Consider the following 14500-nt stretch of genomic DNA (forward strand, 5'->3'; position numbering starts at 1 on the left):
GTGTGGAGGTTTCCAGATGCTGAAGCTGTTATATAACCGGCACTTACTGTTTTAATTTCACTGCTTCTTAAAACACAATAACACTGGAAAGAATTTATGGAACAATCCTGTATTTTATCCTGCAAACATTATGCTGCTGCAGTGACATAAGAAGTGACTGTCATCAGCAGCAGCTACTTTGCCGTAGCTATTGGCAAACTAACCTGCCTTTATTTGCGACAATAACAGTGATTGTGAGGATGAGGACATTTTCCCAGAATAGTTGCATATAATAGTTGCACATTTGTTACAGTAAATTCATAATGTGCATTAAAAGTATTGTGATGTACTAGTAACAGCTCTCCCATAGATCTGCACATTTATTGTTGCATGTGATTAATCATGCCGCTACATAGAGTTTGCTTTCATTCAGTGAAATTCCACATCCACACAGAAACATAACACCCATCAGACTTGCACACAATTTGATCTGATGTGATTTCATGTGTCTAGACCAGAGCAGATCCCGTCTGTGGTCTCCCTCCTCTTACAAGCTCGAGTGCAAATCCCCCCACTTTGTATTGTGTAGGAATCCTAAACAGCCACTTGTGTTCTTTTTGTTGTTGACTGGTGTCAAGGCTATGTTTTGACTAGCGGTTCGCTGAGTGTCCATGGTGTATTTGGTTTGTCTTTGCAGAATACTTCATAATGAGATACTTATTATGGATGGTTTCAAATACACAATAGATGGTCTGTGCATTTGGAGTGGTTACACAAACATCCAAGTTGTTGTTGCTGCTGCTGCTGCTGCTGTGCAAAAGTGTGCAGTGAACTGAACCTCCCCCCAGTGTCTCCTGGCTCTCTGTCCACAGGAAACCTCCAGCCCCAGAGAGCTTCTGGCACCTGCTAACCTGCCATTCTCCCTGCCCTGAAATAGACTGACTCTTATTTGATCTCCTTCACTGTGTGTGTGTGTGTGTTTTCTTATCTTGGTGAGCTGGTATAGTCATGCTGACTGCAGTGCATTCCCTGACTTCCTGCCTGTGGAGCCCGAGACAGCTGCATATCGATCAGCACACTGATGCATCATTTTAGAGGCCAAGAGCAGTACACACACACACACACACACAACCACACTGTGATAGCACACAGGAATACTGTACATCCAGCAACATTTGTGCATGCATCCAGACAAATGTGTGCGGAAAATGTGCCTCTCTTTCTTCCTCTCTCTCTGTGCCATTAGCCAGGTTGTAATTTCAGACAGGCCTCCATTATCAGCAGGAGTCTGCGGCTGCATCTCTGATATCCGGATGGATCATAAAACAGCGGGGCTGACTTTAATCAAAATGGCTGAAAAGGCCGGGCAGACGATGAATGGATGTGGACAGGCAAACAGTCAGAAATGGTTTCACTTAAGTTTAAGTCTATAAAGAAGGGGGAGATTTTGGACATGTTACCAGTCCATCACACACTTAACCCAGATGATGATTTAGAGGCTACTATGCATGCAAATTCCACTAAACCAACATGTCCTCCAGGTGCTGCACTTCACAGAATGATATTTAGAGACAGGTTGCGGGCTAGCTGACCTAGCTGAATGTACTGTACAGAGCAGGAAGGAGAGTCAGTGTGTCTGGAATCTCTGCCTGGGAAGAGTCCCACCGACCTTTTTGAATTCCTTCCCCACTTTTAAATAGACCGGAGAGGTGCGGGGCTCTAAAACAGAATTGACTCTTCTGCAGTCTTGGATGCAGTGTACTGTATCCTTGTTGATGACCTTTGATGTCTGCGGGACAGTCTTGAAGGAGTTTGGGTTCCACAAAATACACTTGGCTGGTGTTAGTGATGGCACTACGGTGTCTTAAATAACAAATACGTAATAAGTAAATGTTTGCACTTTTAAGGGTGTGTGTGGAAAAATATATATGTACTATAAGAAATATGCATCCAAAGCAGAGATTTGAGATGGTAGTTGGAATGAGTTCACAGAACTTCAAACCCCAGAGAAACAGTGAGGTATTTTGGTTCCTTAAGTTGTTTTTAGACATGTTCAGAGCTGCACAGGAGAGGATGTGTGGATAGATCTGAAGGATTTATCCTCCCAATAGCCATAGATCAGACCACAGGACAGGAAGTGTCTCAACCTCCCTCTGTTTTGGCACATCTTCCCCTTCCTTCCCTGCATGGTCTGTATTACACCCTCTCCTTCTTGTTTGTTTACGCATGTTTGTCTCAGACATTGATCTATCATCTGACCTTCCATGTCTCCTTTACACACAGAGCATTTCACACTTTCAATGATCATTTCCTGTTTACCCTTTTTCTTTACTTTTTAGATCGTTTTTTTATATAATTGTGTGCACTTGCTTAACGTATCCTTACTCTTTTATGTCTGTAACCTACTCTGAGTGTCCTCTGAAGAATTCCTATGTACCTTAACAAATGTACAAATAGCAAATAAACTTTATTTTTATCTCTTATCTTAGCTTTATCTTTATCTCTACAGATGTTTTTTTTTTTTAATGTTCTGTAAACAATCGTTGCCATCACAGATGTGGCACAGCATCCATTCACCCATTGGCTCGACCTTATCCTTATGCAGGGTCACGGCTGCGATCAGGGAGCACACTGCCAGTTTCACAGTGAGAACGTGCAGACTCCACCCAGAAAGCCCCCAGGCCTCGATCCACCTTCAGGCCACACCACTGAGACTGGCAGAGGTGGTAAAAACTTTAAACACTTTATGGATGTTTTGATGGTCCCCCAGCCAAGTGTGATTTGAGTCGGCAGTCCCCATGCTGTCTTTGTTGGACACCTTTTCAGAGGACAAATGTGATTTCTTTAATGGAGGCTGCAGCCCTGTGCCATTCCTTTACAGGACACCATAACTCTACTATATATTTCTTAATATAACCTTTCAGAAACTTTACTGGCAAATGTCCAAAGTCAGAACAGCTATTATTGCTCATAAATCAATATTACTGACAGTCTGTTCACCAAACTATGTTTGCTCTGTTCCAGCACAGGAGAACATCCCTAATCTAGTCTTACTGAAAATACCAATAATATTTATCACTGACATTTGAAGACACTGTTTTGGCAGTGTGACTTGGCTCAACATAAAACCAGAATCCAAAAGGCAGGCTGTTGTTTGACAAGAAGTTAACAAAGTGTTAGACTTGGACATCTCTTACTTTTAGCCACTTTGCTGGTGTTCAGCAAATGTGTTTTGAAATTCAAATCAAACAATATCCGACATTATAGTATTTTACCTCCAAAAGATCAAAGAACAATACTGAAAACTTGAGTTGTCAGGAAGCCATATTTATATAACTGTCAATGGCCTGGGCCAATGCTGAAATATAACTTGTAGGTGTTATATAAAAACCCTCTGTCAATATTACTGAATAAGGACAGAGCTGGTTTCTCAGTGTGCTGTGTTTACAGAGCTGTGAGAGACAAAGAACAGATCTCTAGTCTGTGCACTGCCTTGGCCTATGATGAACGATACTACAGGTCATGTTGAACAATAAATTATTTATTGTTTGCAGACTGTTATGTAAAATATACCAAAAAAAGAAAAGAGAGAGACTCGATGTCAGAATTGCAAAATAACTGGATTCTTGTGTGTCTTTGAAGGAGCTGAAATGAATGGCTGCATGCCATGGCAGTGTTGCCGCGCCCCCCAGTGGAGCAGCTGAGCAGCTGCAGGTCTGTGTTTCCGTGGCTGTTTCCACACTGCTCGAGTTTCTAGGGGGACGGATTTCAAAGTAACACCACGCGACTTCCCCTGAAGGTTGGTGTTTGTATTTGGTTATGAAATGTTTTTTTGTAGATTCTTACAGCGACAGTGTAGAGTTTTATTTTCGAAAAATACATTTTTTTTCTGCAGCTCGTTGAACACGGAGCAGTAAAGTTACGGAACAGATACTGAAACCTTGTGTGACATTCACTTTCCAGCGGTTTGATGTTAAATCACAAACACTTCGCAGAGACAGATGCATTTTGGAAAGATATTTATGTGTGTTTCTCAGTGCTTTCTCTAACTAGTTTGGTTCAGTTTTTCAGTGGTGCATTTCAGAAACACAGGCTTCATACTAATGGATGCTGTGAATGCACCACAGTAGCCTATAGTAATGTTAAATAGGCCTATTATACTTTTGTGAAATACATTGTGAACTTGGAGACAAATGGCAGAGACTGTAAGATCAGATGAGTTATATGAAGCTCATGAACAGATCAAGAAAGGAACTTCAACAGCTTTTAGCTATAAAAAAAACAACAACAAAACAGCGACCACACACTAAAACACTGTGCATATTATCAATTTATTACAAGCTTTTGGGCATTGTGACCTTCTTCAGGCATCATCAGCTATAAAAATAAGGAAAGATCAATGTCTGTTTTTTATTTATGCAAAATAAACTCCTACAACAACTGTTGATGATTAGACCTCAGGCTCTTTTCGGCTTTGATCGGTTCAAATGTCTGCTGTGAAAATTCTCAGGCACGGTTTTCATGTGATTGCTTTGCATAAAAAACAATCATTGCTCATTGTCTTCAAACTTTATTTCCCTTGTCTGTGCCAACAGTCCCTTTTTCAATATAAAGGCATATGTATGAAGTTATTTCTCTAAATCCAGACAAAACTGAATATGTTCTCCCAATATGTTCTTCCCTCGTCTTTACGCAGCAGCAGGATGGTTCTCTGTGTCCTGAGGCGGCAACTATTGAAAAGCAGCAGAAGCTGTGGAGCCTGGGGCAGGTGAGGGGGTTTAGCCAGGTTACCACCACACAGGTCCTGGTCAATAGTCATAAATAACAGCAAGTATAGAGAGTTGCATGCCTGATTTCCATTAGGCTGTTGTGCATACAATTTCTGTATACTGCAGATATGCACATTTACATAGACTTGAGCTGATAGGTTCGTGAGCCAGTGATCATGTAAATAACTACAACAGACTGTATGTATCATATAACATAATTCCTTGAATGGTGTTCCTTCAAGGTCACTGCAGAGACAGAGCAGTGGCGATGTGTACTCCAACATCCATGGCTTCAACCAGGACGAGGTCAAAGAGAAGCTCCGGGCTTTTTCTGGAGGATCCATCGATCTCCACAAACACGACTCTGGCGTAGCTGTGCTGACCATCAACAACCCATCCCGCATGAACGCCTTCTCCGGTAAGTGTGGATTTGCATGTTCAAGGGAGGATACAAAAAGCAAAGCAAAAAAATAAAAATAACGTCTGCTGCTTTGCTTGAATGGAGCTCTGCTTCCCTCCCAGGCAGTATGATGGTGGACCTGGAGGAACAGGTGAGCCAGCTGGAGAACTGGACCGATGGTAAAGGCCTCATCGTCCAGGGAGCTGCTGAAACTTTCTGCTCTGGATCAGACCTCAACGCTGTCAGGGCCATCTCCAACCCACAGGTAGGGGAATAAAGAAACACCCCACAATACCTGCTTTCTTATGTGTTTTTACCACAGTTAGCCTGTTTGTGCTTGACATGAATGCTCAAAGAGGCCTGAGTGGTGATGCTTGTTTTGCCTTGTAGGACGGGATGAAGATGTGTATGTTCATGCAAAATACTCTCACAAGACTACTGAGGTAAAAGCTCTCATTTCACTCCACTGTAGTCTAAATATATACGTATATGTTGACTACAAAAGCAGCAGCAACCCATCTGAGTTTAAAGGAGTTGGAGTTTAGCCGTTATGTAATGTGCACTACAGTATGCTGAGAGAACTGTTTTCTCGGTGCAGGCTGCCTCTGATCTCCGTTGCTCTGGTGGAGGGCAGAGCACTGGGAGGAGGTGCAGAACTAACCACTGCCTGTGATTTCAGGTAGGTAGTGGTTTTTATTTTTGAATAAATAATAGTGTCTCTTTCCAAATATTGCTAATAATCTAATTTATGAATGGGTTTTCTTACTTTTTTTTTAGATTAATGGCATCTGACAGTGTGATCCAGTTTGTCCACAAACACATGGGCCTGGTCCCCGGCTGGGGCGGCGCTGCACGGCTCGTCCACATTGTTGGAAGCCAGAACGCATTAAAACTCCTGGGTGGAGCTCTGAAAGTGGACCCAAACTTTGGCCTTCAGATCGGACTGGCAGACGGGGTCCTGGAGGAGGGTGCAGGGACCCCTCTGCAGAACGCTGAAAACTGGCTCAGTTGCTTTATAAAAGGACCAGCTCCTGTGATTCAGGCTGTGAAGAAGGTGGTGTTGTCGGGGAGAGAGCTCCCTCTGCCTGAGGCTCTGAGGACTGAGAAGGACGTGTTTGGGACAGTGTGGGGGGGGCCGGCGAACCTGCAGGCCCTGGCCAGCAAGTCCAAACACAAATGAAGTGGCCAAAGTGTCTCTCTTGTGTGACTTTAGATCAGCAAATATCATTGATGTTTGTAAGATTATGTGGCTCTTGATTGAGTTGATTGAGATTACTGGTGAGGGACTGGTGGGACATTTACACTATAGGACATTGTGGTGCGTTTAAGTACTATTCAAGCTAATGATAAACATGTCTATAAAGTGGGTTGACGTTGCTGTGGGAAGGTAGAAATGACTGAAATGTGTGTGTTCTTTACTGGTCAATGGGAAAAGGACAATAAAACATTTTATTTCAATTAATGCATTAATAACCATCTCTTACTGAAACTCCTTGGATTGTCTTTTGCTCCTTATCTCAGTGTAACATCGTGCCTGCTTGCACAAGTATATAAATTGAGACATGAATGCATAAACTTCATGTCATATATAGTATATATTCCCTTTTCCTGTGAGGGTGCATTTACAAACTGGAGTGTGCAGTTGATAAGATAAGCAGCAATACACCAGTCTGCTATAACATTAAAACAGGTGAGCTATTTTATTATGGCTGTTGGTGTATGACCTGTTTTAAAGAGTTCATTCTGAATCATTGCTAATTTGATTTTAAACATAAATTTGTTGGTTCAATTATTTCCACATCTTCATGGCCTTACTCCACCATTTAAAACAAGTCAGCTGTTTATGTTATGGCTGATGGCTGTGGGTTTTTTTCTGTAACAGAAGACTGTGAATACGCTGCATCATTCTCTGGGCGTTGCAGTGAACAAAGACCTACAGTAAAGGACATGTTTTCCATCAGTCAAGCAAATCAACACTGTCTTACCTGCAGCTTGACTGAAAATGTGGTGATTAGATCATGACAGACTGAGCCTAACTGGAGCAGACAGATAACAGCAGCATACAGACAGATACTCATGAGGAATAACAAGCATGAGGCAGTGGCATCTGTCTGCAGGATAGAGAGTAACGCTGCTGCGCGTCTTTCCTTCTTACCTCATTTTCTAGGTTAGCTCAGCATTTCCTTCATGTTCCTTGTGCTTCGCAGTGGCCTCGATCACCCCCACTCCTCTTATTTCTGATCTATTGAGAGAGATCCTCAGCTAAAGGTTAGAGCATTATTTGGATGATTTTCAATACCTGGCACAGTGTCTCTTCATCTCATTTGAAACATACAGCCAAATGAAAAACACAAACTGAAATGTTTTTAAACGTTTGGCACCAATTTGTGGCTGATATTTTCATTAGATAGTTAAAATGAGGCAATGAGAGAGTAGAAACACGTAGAGAGCTGAAAGGACAAGAACAGGGCAGGTCCCCGGAGGATGCCAGGCCTGTATCTCCTGTTCCCCTTCCAGAGGTCATGTTTCCTGGCCAGACACCCAGTTGGAGCGCTAATGGCTGCTGTTGTCAGAATACCAAACAGCTCCAAGGTGAGTAAAGGGGGGGTTGAGAGTAATGTTGGCCCCATTATAATATACAGTATACAAACACTTGTTTATGTGACCTACAATTAGCAAACACTACAATGCCAACTGGAGATGTGGGTATCTTTCTTTGACGCAATGTGTGTTGCTTTTTTACTTTGTCAGACAGGTTTTGTTGAGGTGGTTTCTTGATTCAACAGGTCTGGCAGTGTGGATAGTGAAATTGTTGTCAGCTTTAAAAAAAATAGGTTAGGTTTTAAATTAGGTCTATCACAGTTAGTTCATGATTTAACAAGGGGGGCAATTACTTTTTCACATAGGGCCAGGTAGGTTTGGATAACTTTTTTCCCTTAAAGAATTAAATAATCATTTACAAATTGCATTTAAATTTACTTGGGTTATCTTTGTCTAATATTAAAAAAATAGTTTGACGATCTTAAACATCTAAGTGCGACAAATATGTAAAAAAGTAAGAACTCAAGAAGGGGGTAAATACCTTTTCACAGCACTGTATATATTCAGGTTATTGACAGAACCACAATGACTTTTTACCCAATTCCACGAGCTGTTTCTGTCCACGTGTCACCTGCTTAATCGAAGTCTTACTTTGGATGCTTTGTTGTGATATGATTTATGCTTCAGCCCCTCAGCCAGAGGGGGAGAATGTGAGTTTTTTTTCTCTCCCTGACAAAAAAAAATTGCTACACTTGGCCGTGCAGAGAAAAACGTGTGAAATATTACTTACAATGGAGCCATTGATGGTCATTATGTAACCCTCAGAACAGATATATTTTTGAGTGAAAGCAAACTGACACACAAGAAGAGAGGAAAAAAGTTACCCAAATATTCAGAGGCAAGCACAAAATGTCCTTTTAGGATGATGAAATGACACAATTTATTCTTAAATTACAAACCATGTAACAAAAAAAAAAGTTGCCAAGCAAAAACTGTTACACAAACTTTATTTTTCAGAATGGAAAGTCTAAAACTGAGCTGATGATGTAAACATGTAAGAAATATAAAAATAACATAACTTGGATGGCCAATAGCAGTAGTATGGTTTTGTTCTCCCACTGCTTCAGACATCATCATACATAAGAGGACTTACAACCATAAGAAAGGCAAAAACAAACACAAATTAAAAACATTTACTCAAACTGAAGCCAAACATATTAATTCTCAACATCCTGCCAACCAGTAGTGTTTAAATAACTCTCTCTTCAAACATGCACAAATCACAAAACTTTAGAAACACATCAATTGAGAATACTTTAGTCCGGGACGATAAGATTACTAATGAGGTCCAGATGCCTCAATGGCTTTAAAAGCAAAAAACACTGATACTTCACATTGAAATGCCAATTATTCAAAGCTTGGAAAAGTTAAAATAAATTTGATATGCACTTCTATCATACGGATTTATTTAATTTTTGAGCTCTACAGATTTTAAGATTTCACAAGCTGCAGGTTAACTGAACTCAAAGTGAGGACAAACCCAAAGCAGGTCGCCAGATAATCCTGTGGGCTGCTGTGTTACATTACTATATCATAAAACATGAAGTGTGAAATTTAATGACCCACAAAGCTTAAGAGCATCAGTAACCCCGTCTGTTTCCTTTCTTCATCTGTGAAACAACCTTCAAACCACTGTCTCCTCAGAAATGACATACTTTGTTAACAGTTAAGTGTCAGAAGAGCGTAGAAGGAAAGGCTCCACAATCAGTGAAATCTGGAGTAAGTTATTTTAGGTAGGGTGGAGGCTGGGGACATTTATCAAGGATTAAGTTCTTTCCAATAGTAGTCAGATGAGTTGAGCTCCAACAAGCCCATTTCTGAGTGCTATGTTAGCTGAGAGAGTTAAAATGTAGATGATACGAATGCAGCCATTCATGATAATGAAAATGACAGAGTTCCATTTCCAGGAGTAACATCCCCATTTATGCTTCTTTCACTGCACATCACAAATCTGTACGGGCCGCCCACAAAGCCCTCTGAGTATTAGATTGTGAATTTATACACAACAGTATCTTGGATTTTGCAAAAGCAGGTTGGCGAATCGCTTTAGCCTTTTAGCCTCCACTTTTCTGGAAGTTAAAAAAGAAAAGAAAGAGGCTCAATATGCCGATAAACAAATGGCTACAAGTGAGCTGAACAACCACAGTAAGTCTGTTCCACCTACCTCCCATGATGTGCTAGATGGAGAATTATGAAATGAACATTTCATGGCTCAAAAACAACATGCTGTATTTATCTGTTTACCAAGCTGTACCTCACATCTCAGTGCGGGAACGCTCAGTGCTTGAACATGAAATCCACCATAATTTCTACAGGCTGGGGGGAGAGACACAGGATAAGACTTACAAACAAATCACGCAGATACATCCAGATCACTGTGAGCCAAAACAAGGCAGAAAATTTATGACGGCGGCTAAAACCGAGCTGTTTACCTAAAAACATGGTCATGTTTGTTATCGAGTGTGTAATCGCTCCTGTACCAAGCATCCCACCCACATCATCCGACCTGTGACTGAGTGAGGGAAAACATAAAGTCAGGAATAAATTAATGGAATGGAACTTAGCCATATTATTGGTGACGTTGGTTGGTTTCAGTGATGACTTCACACTTCAGTCACTGTACACTGGCCGTCAGGCATTCTGGACCTTCCACTGCTACTGGATGAAGAGGGAGGAGAGGCGGACTCTGCACCAGGGGGGGCTCTGTCCTCTGGATTCAGTCTTTGCCTCCGTGGCCTATCCTCCCAGGGCTCCACGTGCTCTCCGTCTCCCCCCTCTTCTTCGTCCTCCTCTTCCTCGTCGTCACTCCAGTCTCCGGAGCCCGACTCGTCCACGGAGGTGTGAGGATCGGAGGACCTGGAGGGTGAAACCTGCTCCTCCTCGTCTTCTTCCTCCCCTTCCCCGGCCTCGGACCGCTCGTGTGAGGGCGTGGGCCTCGGGCTGATTTGCAGCTGGGAGAGAGCATCCTCCAGAGAGGGGCTAGTGCTGGTGCCAGGCTGGCCACCGAGGGAGGTGGGAGGTCTGGCCGTGGGTGGAGGAGCTGTGACGGTGGAAGAGACCCCTGTAACTGGCTGCTGTACACCTGCTACTATGGTATCAGCCCCATCGGCAGAGTTCTCTCGACCTGTTGCCCCAATGGCTCCGGCAACACCCTCAGTGTCCAATCGCAGTCCTGCCACTCCCTTCTTGGGGATATCCAAAACGTCCCTCTTCATCTTGCGTCTGCGACCGTGCTCGTTGCGCCTGTACTGCACCATGTTCTCCAAGTCAGCTACATACAAAAAACCAGCGATCAGCATTTCAGCCGTTTTCTTGCCCTTGGAGAAAGCGTCCTCCAGCTCACGGCTGGTTCGCTCATCATACTGCCACCAGCCGTTACGGCCTTCGTAATACCAGGCGTGATCGCTTGCCGCGCCGCCCCGGCCTCCTGCCGACGCTTTCAGCTCCTCAGGAGAGAGAAGTGTGGGCCTTTCCAGGAAGTCATCTGGTACTTCCTGTCTGCAAAGAGCACAGCGTTTGCTCTGCCAGGACGCTCCCTTCACACACAGGAAACAGAATACGTGATGGCACGGCAGTTGGACTGGGTGGACGCAGCTCTGCAGACAGATGGCACACTCCGGCACAGGCAGGGCTGGGGACGAGTTGCTGGAGCCGGAGCATGATGATTCTGCACTGCTCCCGCTTCCACCGCCGCTGTTGCTGCCTTTCTTGCTGGATGGAAGCGAGCTAACAGAGTGGTCAACCTCCCCACAACTAGCCATCCTTTGGAAGTACTGAGGAGAGTGGACAGTTGTAGATAATTATTATAACGGGCAAGCATGAATCTTTATATGTAGGTTTTCATTTTGACAAAGCACAACAAACTTAGAATATTCAAGAGCATTATTATTACGCCTGTTGTGTTTACATTAAGTGGTGAAAAATTATTGTGAAACACATCTTCTCTAAATGAAAACTACATTTTTATTTTACTGCCTATGCCATGAAGACAAATACACACTAACACAAACTAAAACCGCTGAATTGCAAACAGCCACAACATTAGGTCAAACTAAAGAATTACAGATACTTAATGATATAAAATGGCTGAAAGATATGCAATTTGATACTTACTGGAAGTACCCTTAATGCTGATGTATCATTAGGAGAGCTGATGGACCTTCAAACTCGCCACTGCCAAAAGAAGAGAGCACTGTAAAATATTTGTTTATAGACTGCCATGGATAGAAGAACAATGCGAGATATGACTATAAATATGTATATACACAAATAAAATATAAACACTGTGTGACGACCAAACCATTACAGTCATATGACAAATAATCTGCATTTAAATCCTGATTTTTTAAAAACGGATTAGCTACAAGTTACTTACTGTAATGTTAAGAGGTTACCTAAGTGTCACGAACAAAGGGCTGCTGTGTTAACTTGACAACAAGCTAACTGTTACAAGTTTGTGCTAACCCACCCAGCTGGCCTAATGACAGGGCTAGTAGTGATGGACACAGCGAGCTAACGACGTGATAATCAGACAAGACTGCTGACAGCCTGTGACAACACTTGTTTTTCGATACGTAACAGCTACTCAAAATCAACGTGTTAGCTGTTAGCGTTACAAAAACAAAGCCATTTTTTGAGAAATAAAAACAGCACCGAGTGGTTTTTCCTACTGACAAAGCGACCACAACAATGAGACCTGTTGTAGCTAACGCTGGCTAAGCTGAGGGCAGCACTCTGACTCCAGCAAATAGACGGAGTTCAGTTCATATAACGGCGCTAGCATATTTTAGCACGGCAACATAAACAGGCTATTTCCTCCCCTTGCCCCCCGCAGACAAAGCATGCGTACCGTACCGTGAGAATATGCTGGTTTTATAGATAAAACTCGTGTGACGACGCCAATTTCCAATGCTAATTTACCGACTTCCAGTGTTAACTGGCTTTGTTTTCCTCGGGAAGAGAGAAAAAAAACCCTAAGATAAAGACGACGACGTAACATTACGCGATGACGCAATCGGACGTAACGTCGCACGACCTTTATTTTCGACGCATGACAGTTCACCAGTCTTCCTGTTCGCTCGTGGTGGCTAGAGGACGTTCGTGTCAACGAGGAGAGGGGCTCTTCAGGTAGTTTCTATTTTCCACTCAAATAATCAAAAAGAAGTAACAGAAACAAGATGTTTTCCCGCGCCGTAAGACCCACCGTCAGCCTCGCCAGGAGCTTGTCCACCTCGTCTCAGAACAACGCGAAGGTGGCGGTGCTCGGAGCGTCGGGCGGCATAGGCCAGCCGCTATCACTGCTACTTAAGAATAGCCCCCTGGTGAGTCAACTCTCCCTCTATGATATCGCCCACACCCCCGGAGTGGCTGCAGACCTCAGCCACATCGAGACCCGGGCCCAGGTGACCGGCTACATGGGCGCCGACCAGCTGGATGCCGCTCTGAAGGGCTGCGAGGTCGTGGTTATTCCCGCCGGTGTGCCCAGAAAACCTGGCATGACCCGTGATGACCTCTTCAACACCAATGCCACCATTGTAGCCATCTTGGCCGATGCCTGCGCCCGCAACTGCCCCGAGGCTATGATCTGCGTTATCGCCAACCCAGTCAACTCCACCATCCCTATTTTATCAGAGGTCATGAAGAAGCATGGAGTGTACAACCCCAACAGAGTGTTTGGTGTCACAACCCTGGACATTGTCAGAGCAAACGCCTTCGTGGCAGATCTCAAAGGTCTTGACCCAGCTCGCGTCAATGTACCAGTCATTGGCGGTCACGCCGGCAAGACCATCATCCCCCTGATTTCTCAATGCACACCCAAAGTTGAGTTCCCCGCTGACCAGCTGTCTGCACTGACTGGCAGGATCCAGGAGGCCGGCACAGAGGTGGTGAAGGCCAAGGCAGGAGCTGGATCTGCAACCCTCTCCATGGCCTATGCTGGTGCCCGCTTTGCATTCTCCGTCCTGGATGCCATGAATGGAAAGGAAGGTGTGGTGGAGTGCGCCTACGTCAGGTCTGAGGAAACAGAGTGCAAGTACTTCTCCACACCTCTGCTGCTGGGCAAGAACGGCATTGAGAAGAACCTTGGGCTTGGCAAGCTGTCGGCGTTCGAGGAGAAGCTGGTGGCCGATGCCATTGATGAGCTGAAGGGATCAATCAAGAAGGGCGAGGATTTTGTGGCTAAGATGAAGTGAACAGGAGGCTCTAAGTTAGTTAAAAACAAACAGCTGTGATTGATAATTTGTTCCGTCTTAACTTAAAAAAAGTCATCTGGGTAAATGTCGAGATCTGTCACAGTGTTTCCTCTTGTTTTTGTTTTAGCAGTACAGTAAGATTGTCTTGATTCAGAAATTATGCTTTTGACCTTGGTCCCCATTCATTTGTATTGTTTCAAAATGGTTTGTATTGCACCTTTAATTTGTGTACATACATACAATACTGTAACTTATCTATATTTTGCAAATGTCAAATGTAAACAGAATTTGCTACATATTCATGTACAGTCTGTATTAGTGGGAACGTCTCTGCTGAATGAATGAGGAGGAAATGCTGTCATCATGCCTGTCGATGCAAGTAGATGTTACTGATGAGCAAAAATACTCACTCCACCAATAAACTACAGTCTAGCTTTAAAACATGATCCTTTTTTTTATTTTGTCTTTTTGTTACTCAAAAATAATAACTTGGCTTGACAGCATATTACTGAAACGGTGGCAAAATGATTTGGACCGTCTGTGCTTTTGAAGAAATAGAT

General features: G+C 43.4%; 3 protein-coding genes across 4 annotated transcripts; 2 read left to right on the forward strand and 1 right to left on the reverse strand.

Moving 5' to 3' along the window:
- Window positions 1–3741: 3741 nt before the first annotated feature.
- On the forward strand, window positions 3742–6615 carry echdc1 (enoyl CoA hydratase domain containing 1). 2 transcript variants are annotated; one of them, XM_083988972.1, is made up of 7 exons: window positions 3742–3778; window positions 4676–4747; window positions 4991–5166; window positions 5271–5413; window positions 5539–5591; window positions 5747–5827; window positions 5926–6615. In XM_083988972.1, exons 2-7 carry the CDS (start codon window positions 4683–4685, stop codon window positions 6326–6328), a joined length of 921 nt encoding a protein of 306 aa, XP_083845098.1. In that variant the 5' UTR covers window positions 3742–3778; window positions 4676–4682; the 3' UTR covers window positions 6329–6615. The 2 variants fall into 2 exon arrangements, with proteins under 2 accessions (XP_083845098.1, XP_083845097.1); XM_083988971.1 differs by lacking the exon at window positions 3742–3778 and adding an exon at window positions 3794–4003.
- Window positions 6616–8633: 2018 nt separating this feature from the next.
- On the reverse strand, window positions 8634–12734 carry LOC310999462 (E3 ubiquitin-protein ligase rnf146-like). The gene is made up of 3 exons (XM_083989898.1): window positions 12604–12734; window positions 11863–11922; window positions 8634–11522 (listed from the first exon to the last, which is right to left on the reverse strand). The coding sequence occupies exon 3, from the start codon at window positions 11508–11510 to the stop codon at window positions 10353–10355; it is 1158 nt and encodes a 385-aa protein (XP_083846024.1). The 5' UTR covers window positions 11511–11522; window positions 11863–11922; window positions 12604–12734; the 3' UTR covers window positions 8634–10352.
- A 60-nt stretch (window positions 12735–12794) lies between these two features.
- On the forward strand, window positions 12795–14386 carry mdh2 (malate dehydrogenase 2, NAD (mitochondrial)). The gene has a single exon (XM_083989899.1). The coding sequence runs from the start codon at window positions 12927–12929 to the stop codon at window positions 13938–13940; it is 1014 nt and encodes a 337-aa protein (XP_083846025.1). The 5' UTR covers window positions 12795–12926; the 3' UTR covers window positions 13941–14386.
- The last annotated feature ends 114 nt before the right edge of the window (window positions 14387–14500 follow it).

The sequence above is a fragment of the Trachurus trachurus genome (genome assembly GCF_905171665.1).
Source record: "Trachurus trachurus genome assembly, chromosome: 16".
Classification (NCBI taxonomy): domain Eukaryota; kingdom Metazoa; phylum Chordata; class Actinopteri; order Carangiformes; family Carangidae; genus Trachurus; species Trachurus trachurus.

Excerpts from the sequence above, each read along its gene's own strand:
- mdh2 (XM_083989899.1), top strand. The coding sequence starts at position 12,927 with ATGTTTTCCCGCGCCGTAAGACCCACCGTCAGCCTCGCCAGGAGCTTG.
- LOC310999462 (XM_083989898.1), bottom strand. The coding sequence starts at position 11,510 with ATGGCTAGTTGTGGGGAGGTTGACCACTCTGTTAGCTCGCTTCCATCC.
- echdc1 (XM_083988971.1), top strand. The coding sequence starts at position 3,981 with ATGCATTTTGGAAAGATATTTAT. Across the intron at positions 4,748-4,990 it reads AGCTGTGGAGCCTGGGGCAG|GTCACTGCAGAGACAGAGCA; the intron begins GTGAGGGGGTTT and ends TGTTCCTTCAAG. Across the intron at positions 5,828-5,925 it reads ACCACTGCCTGTGATTTCAG|ATTAATGGCATCTGACAGTG; the intron begins GTAGGTAGTGGT and ends CTTTTTTTTTAG.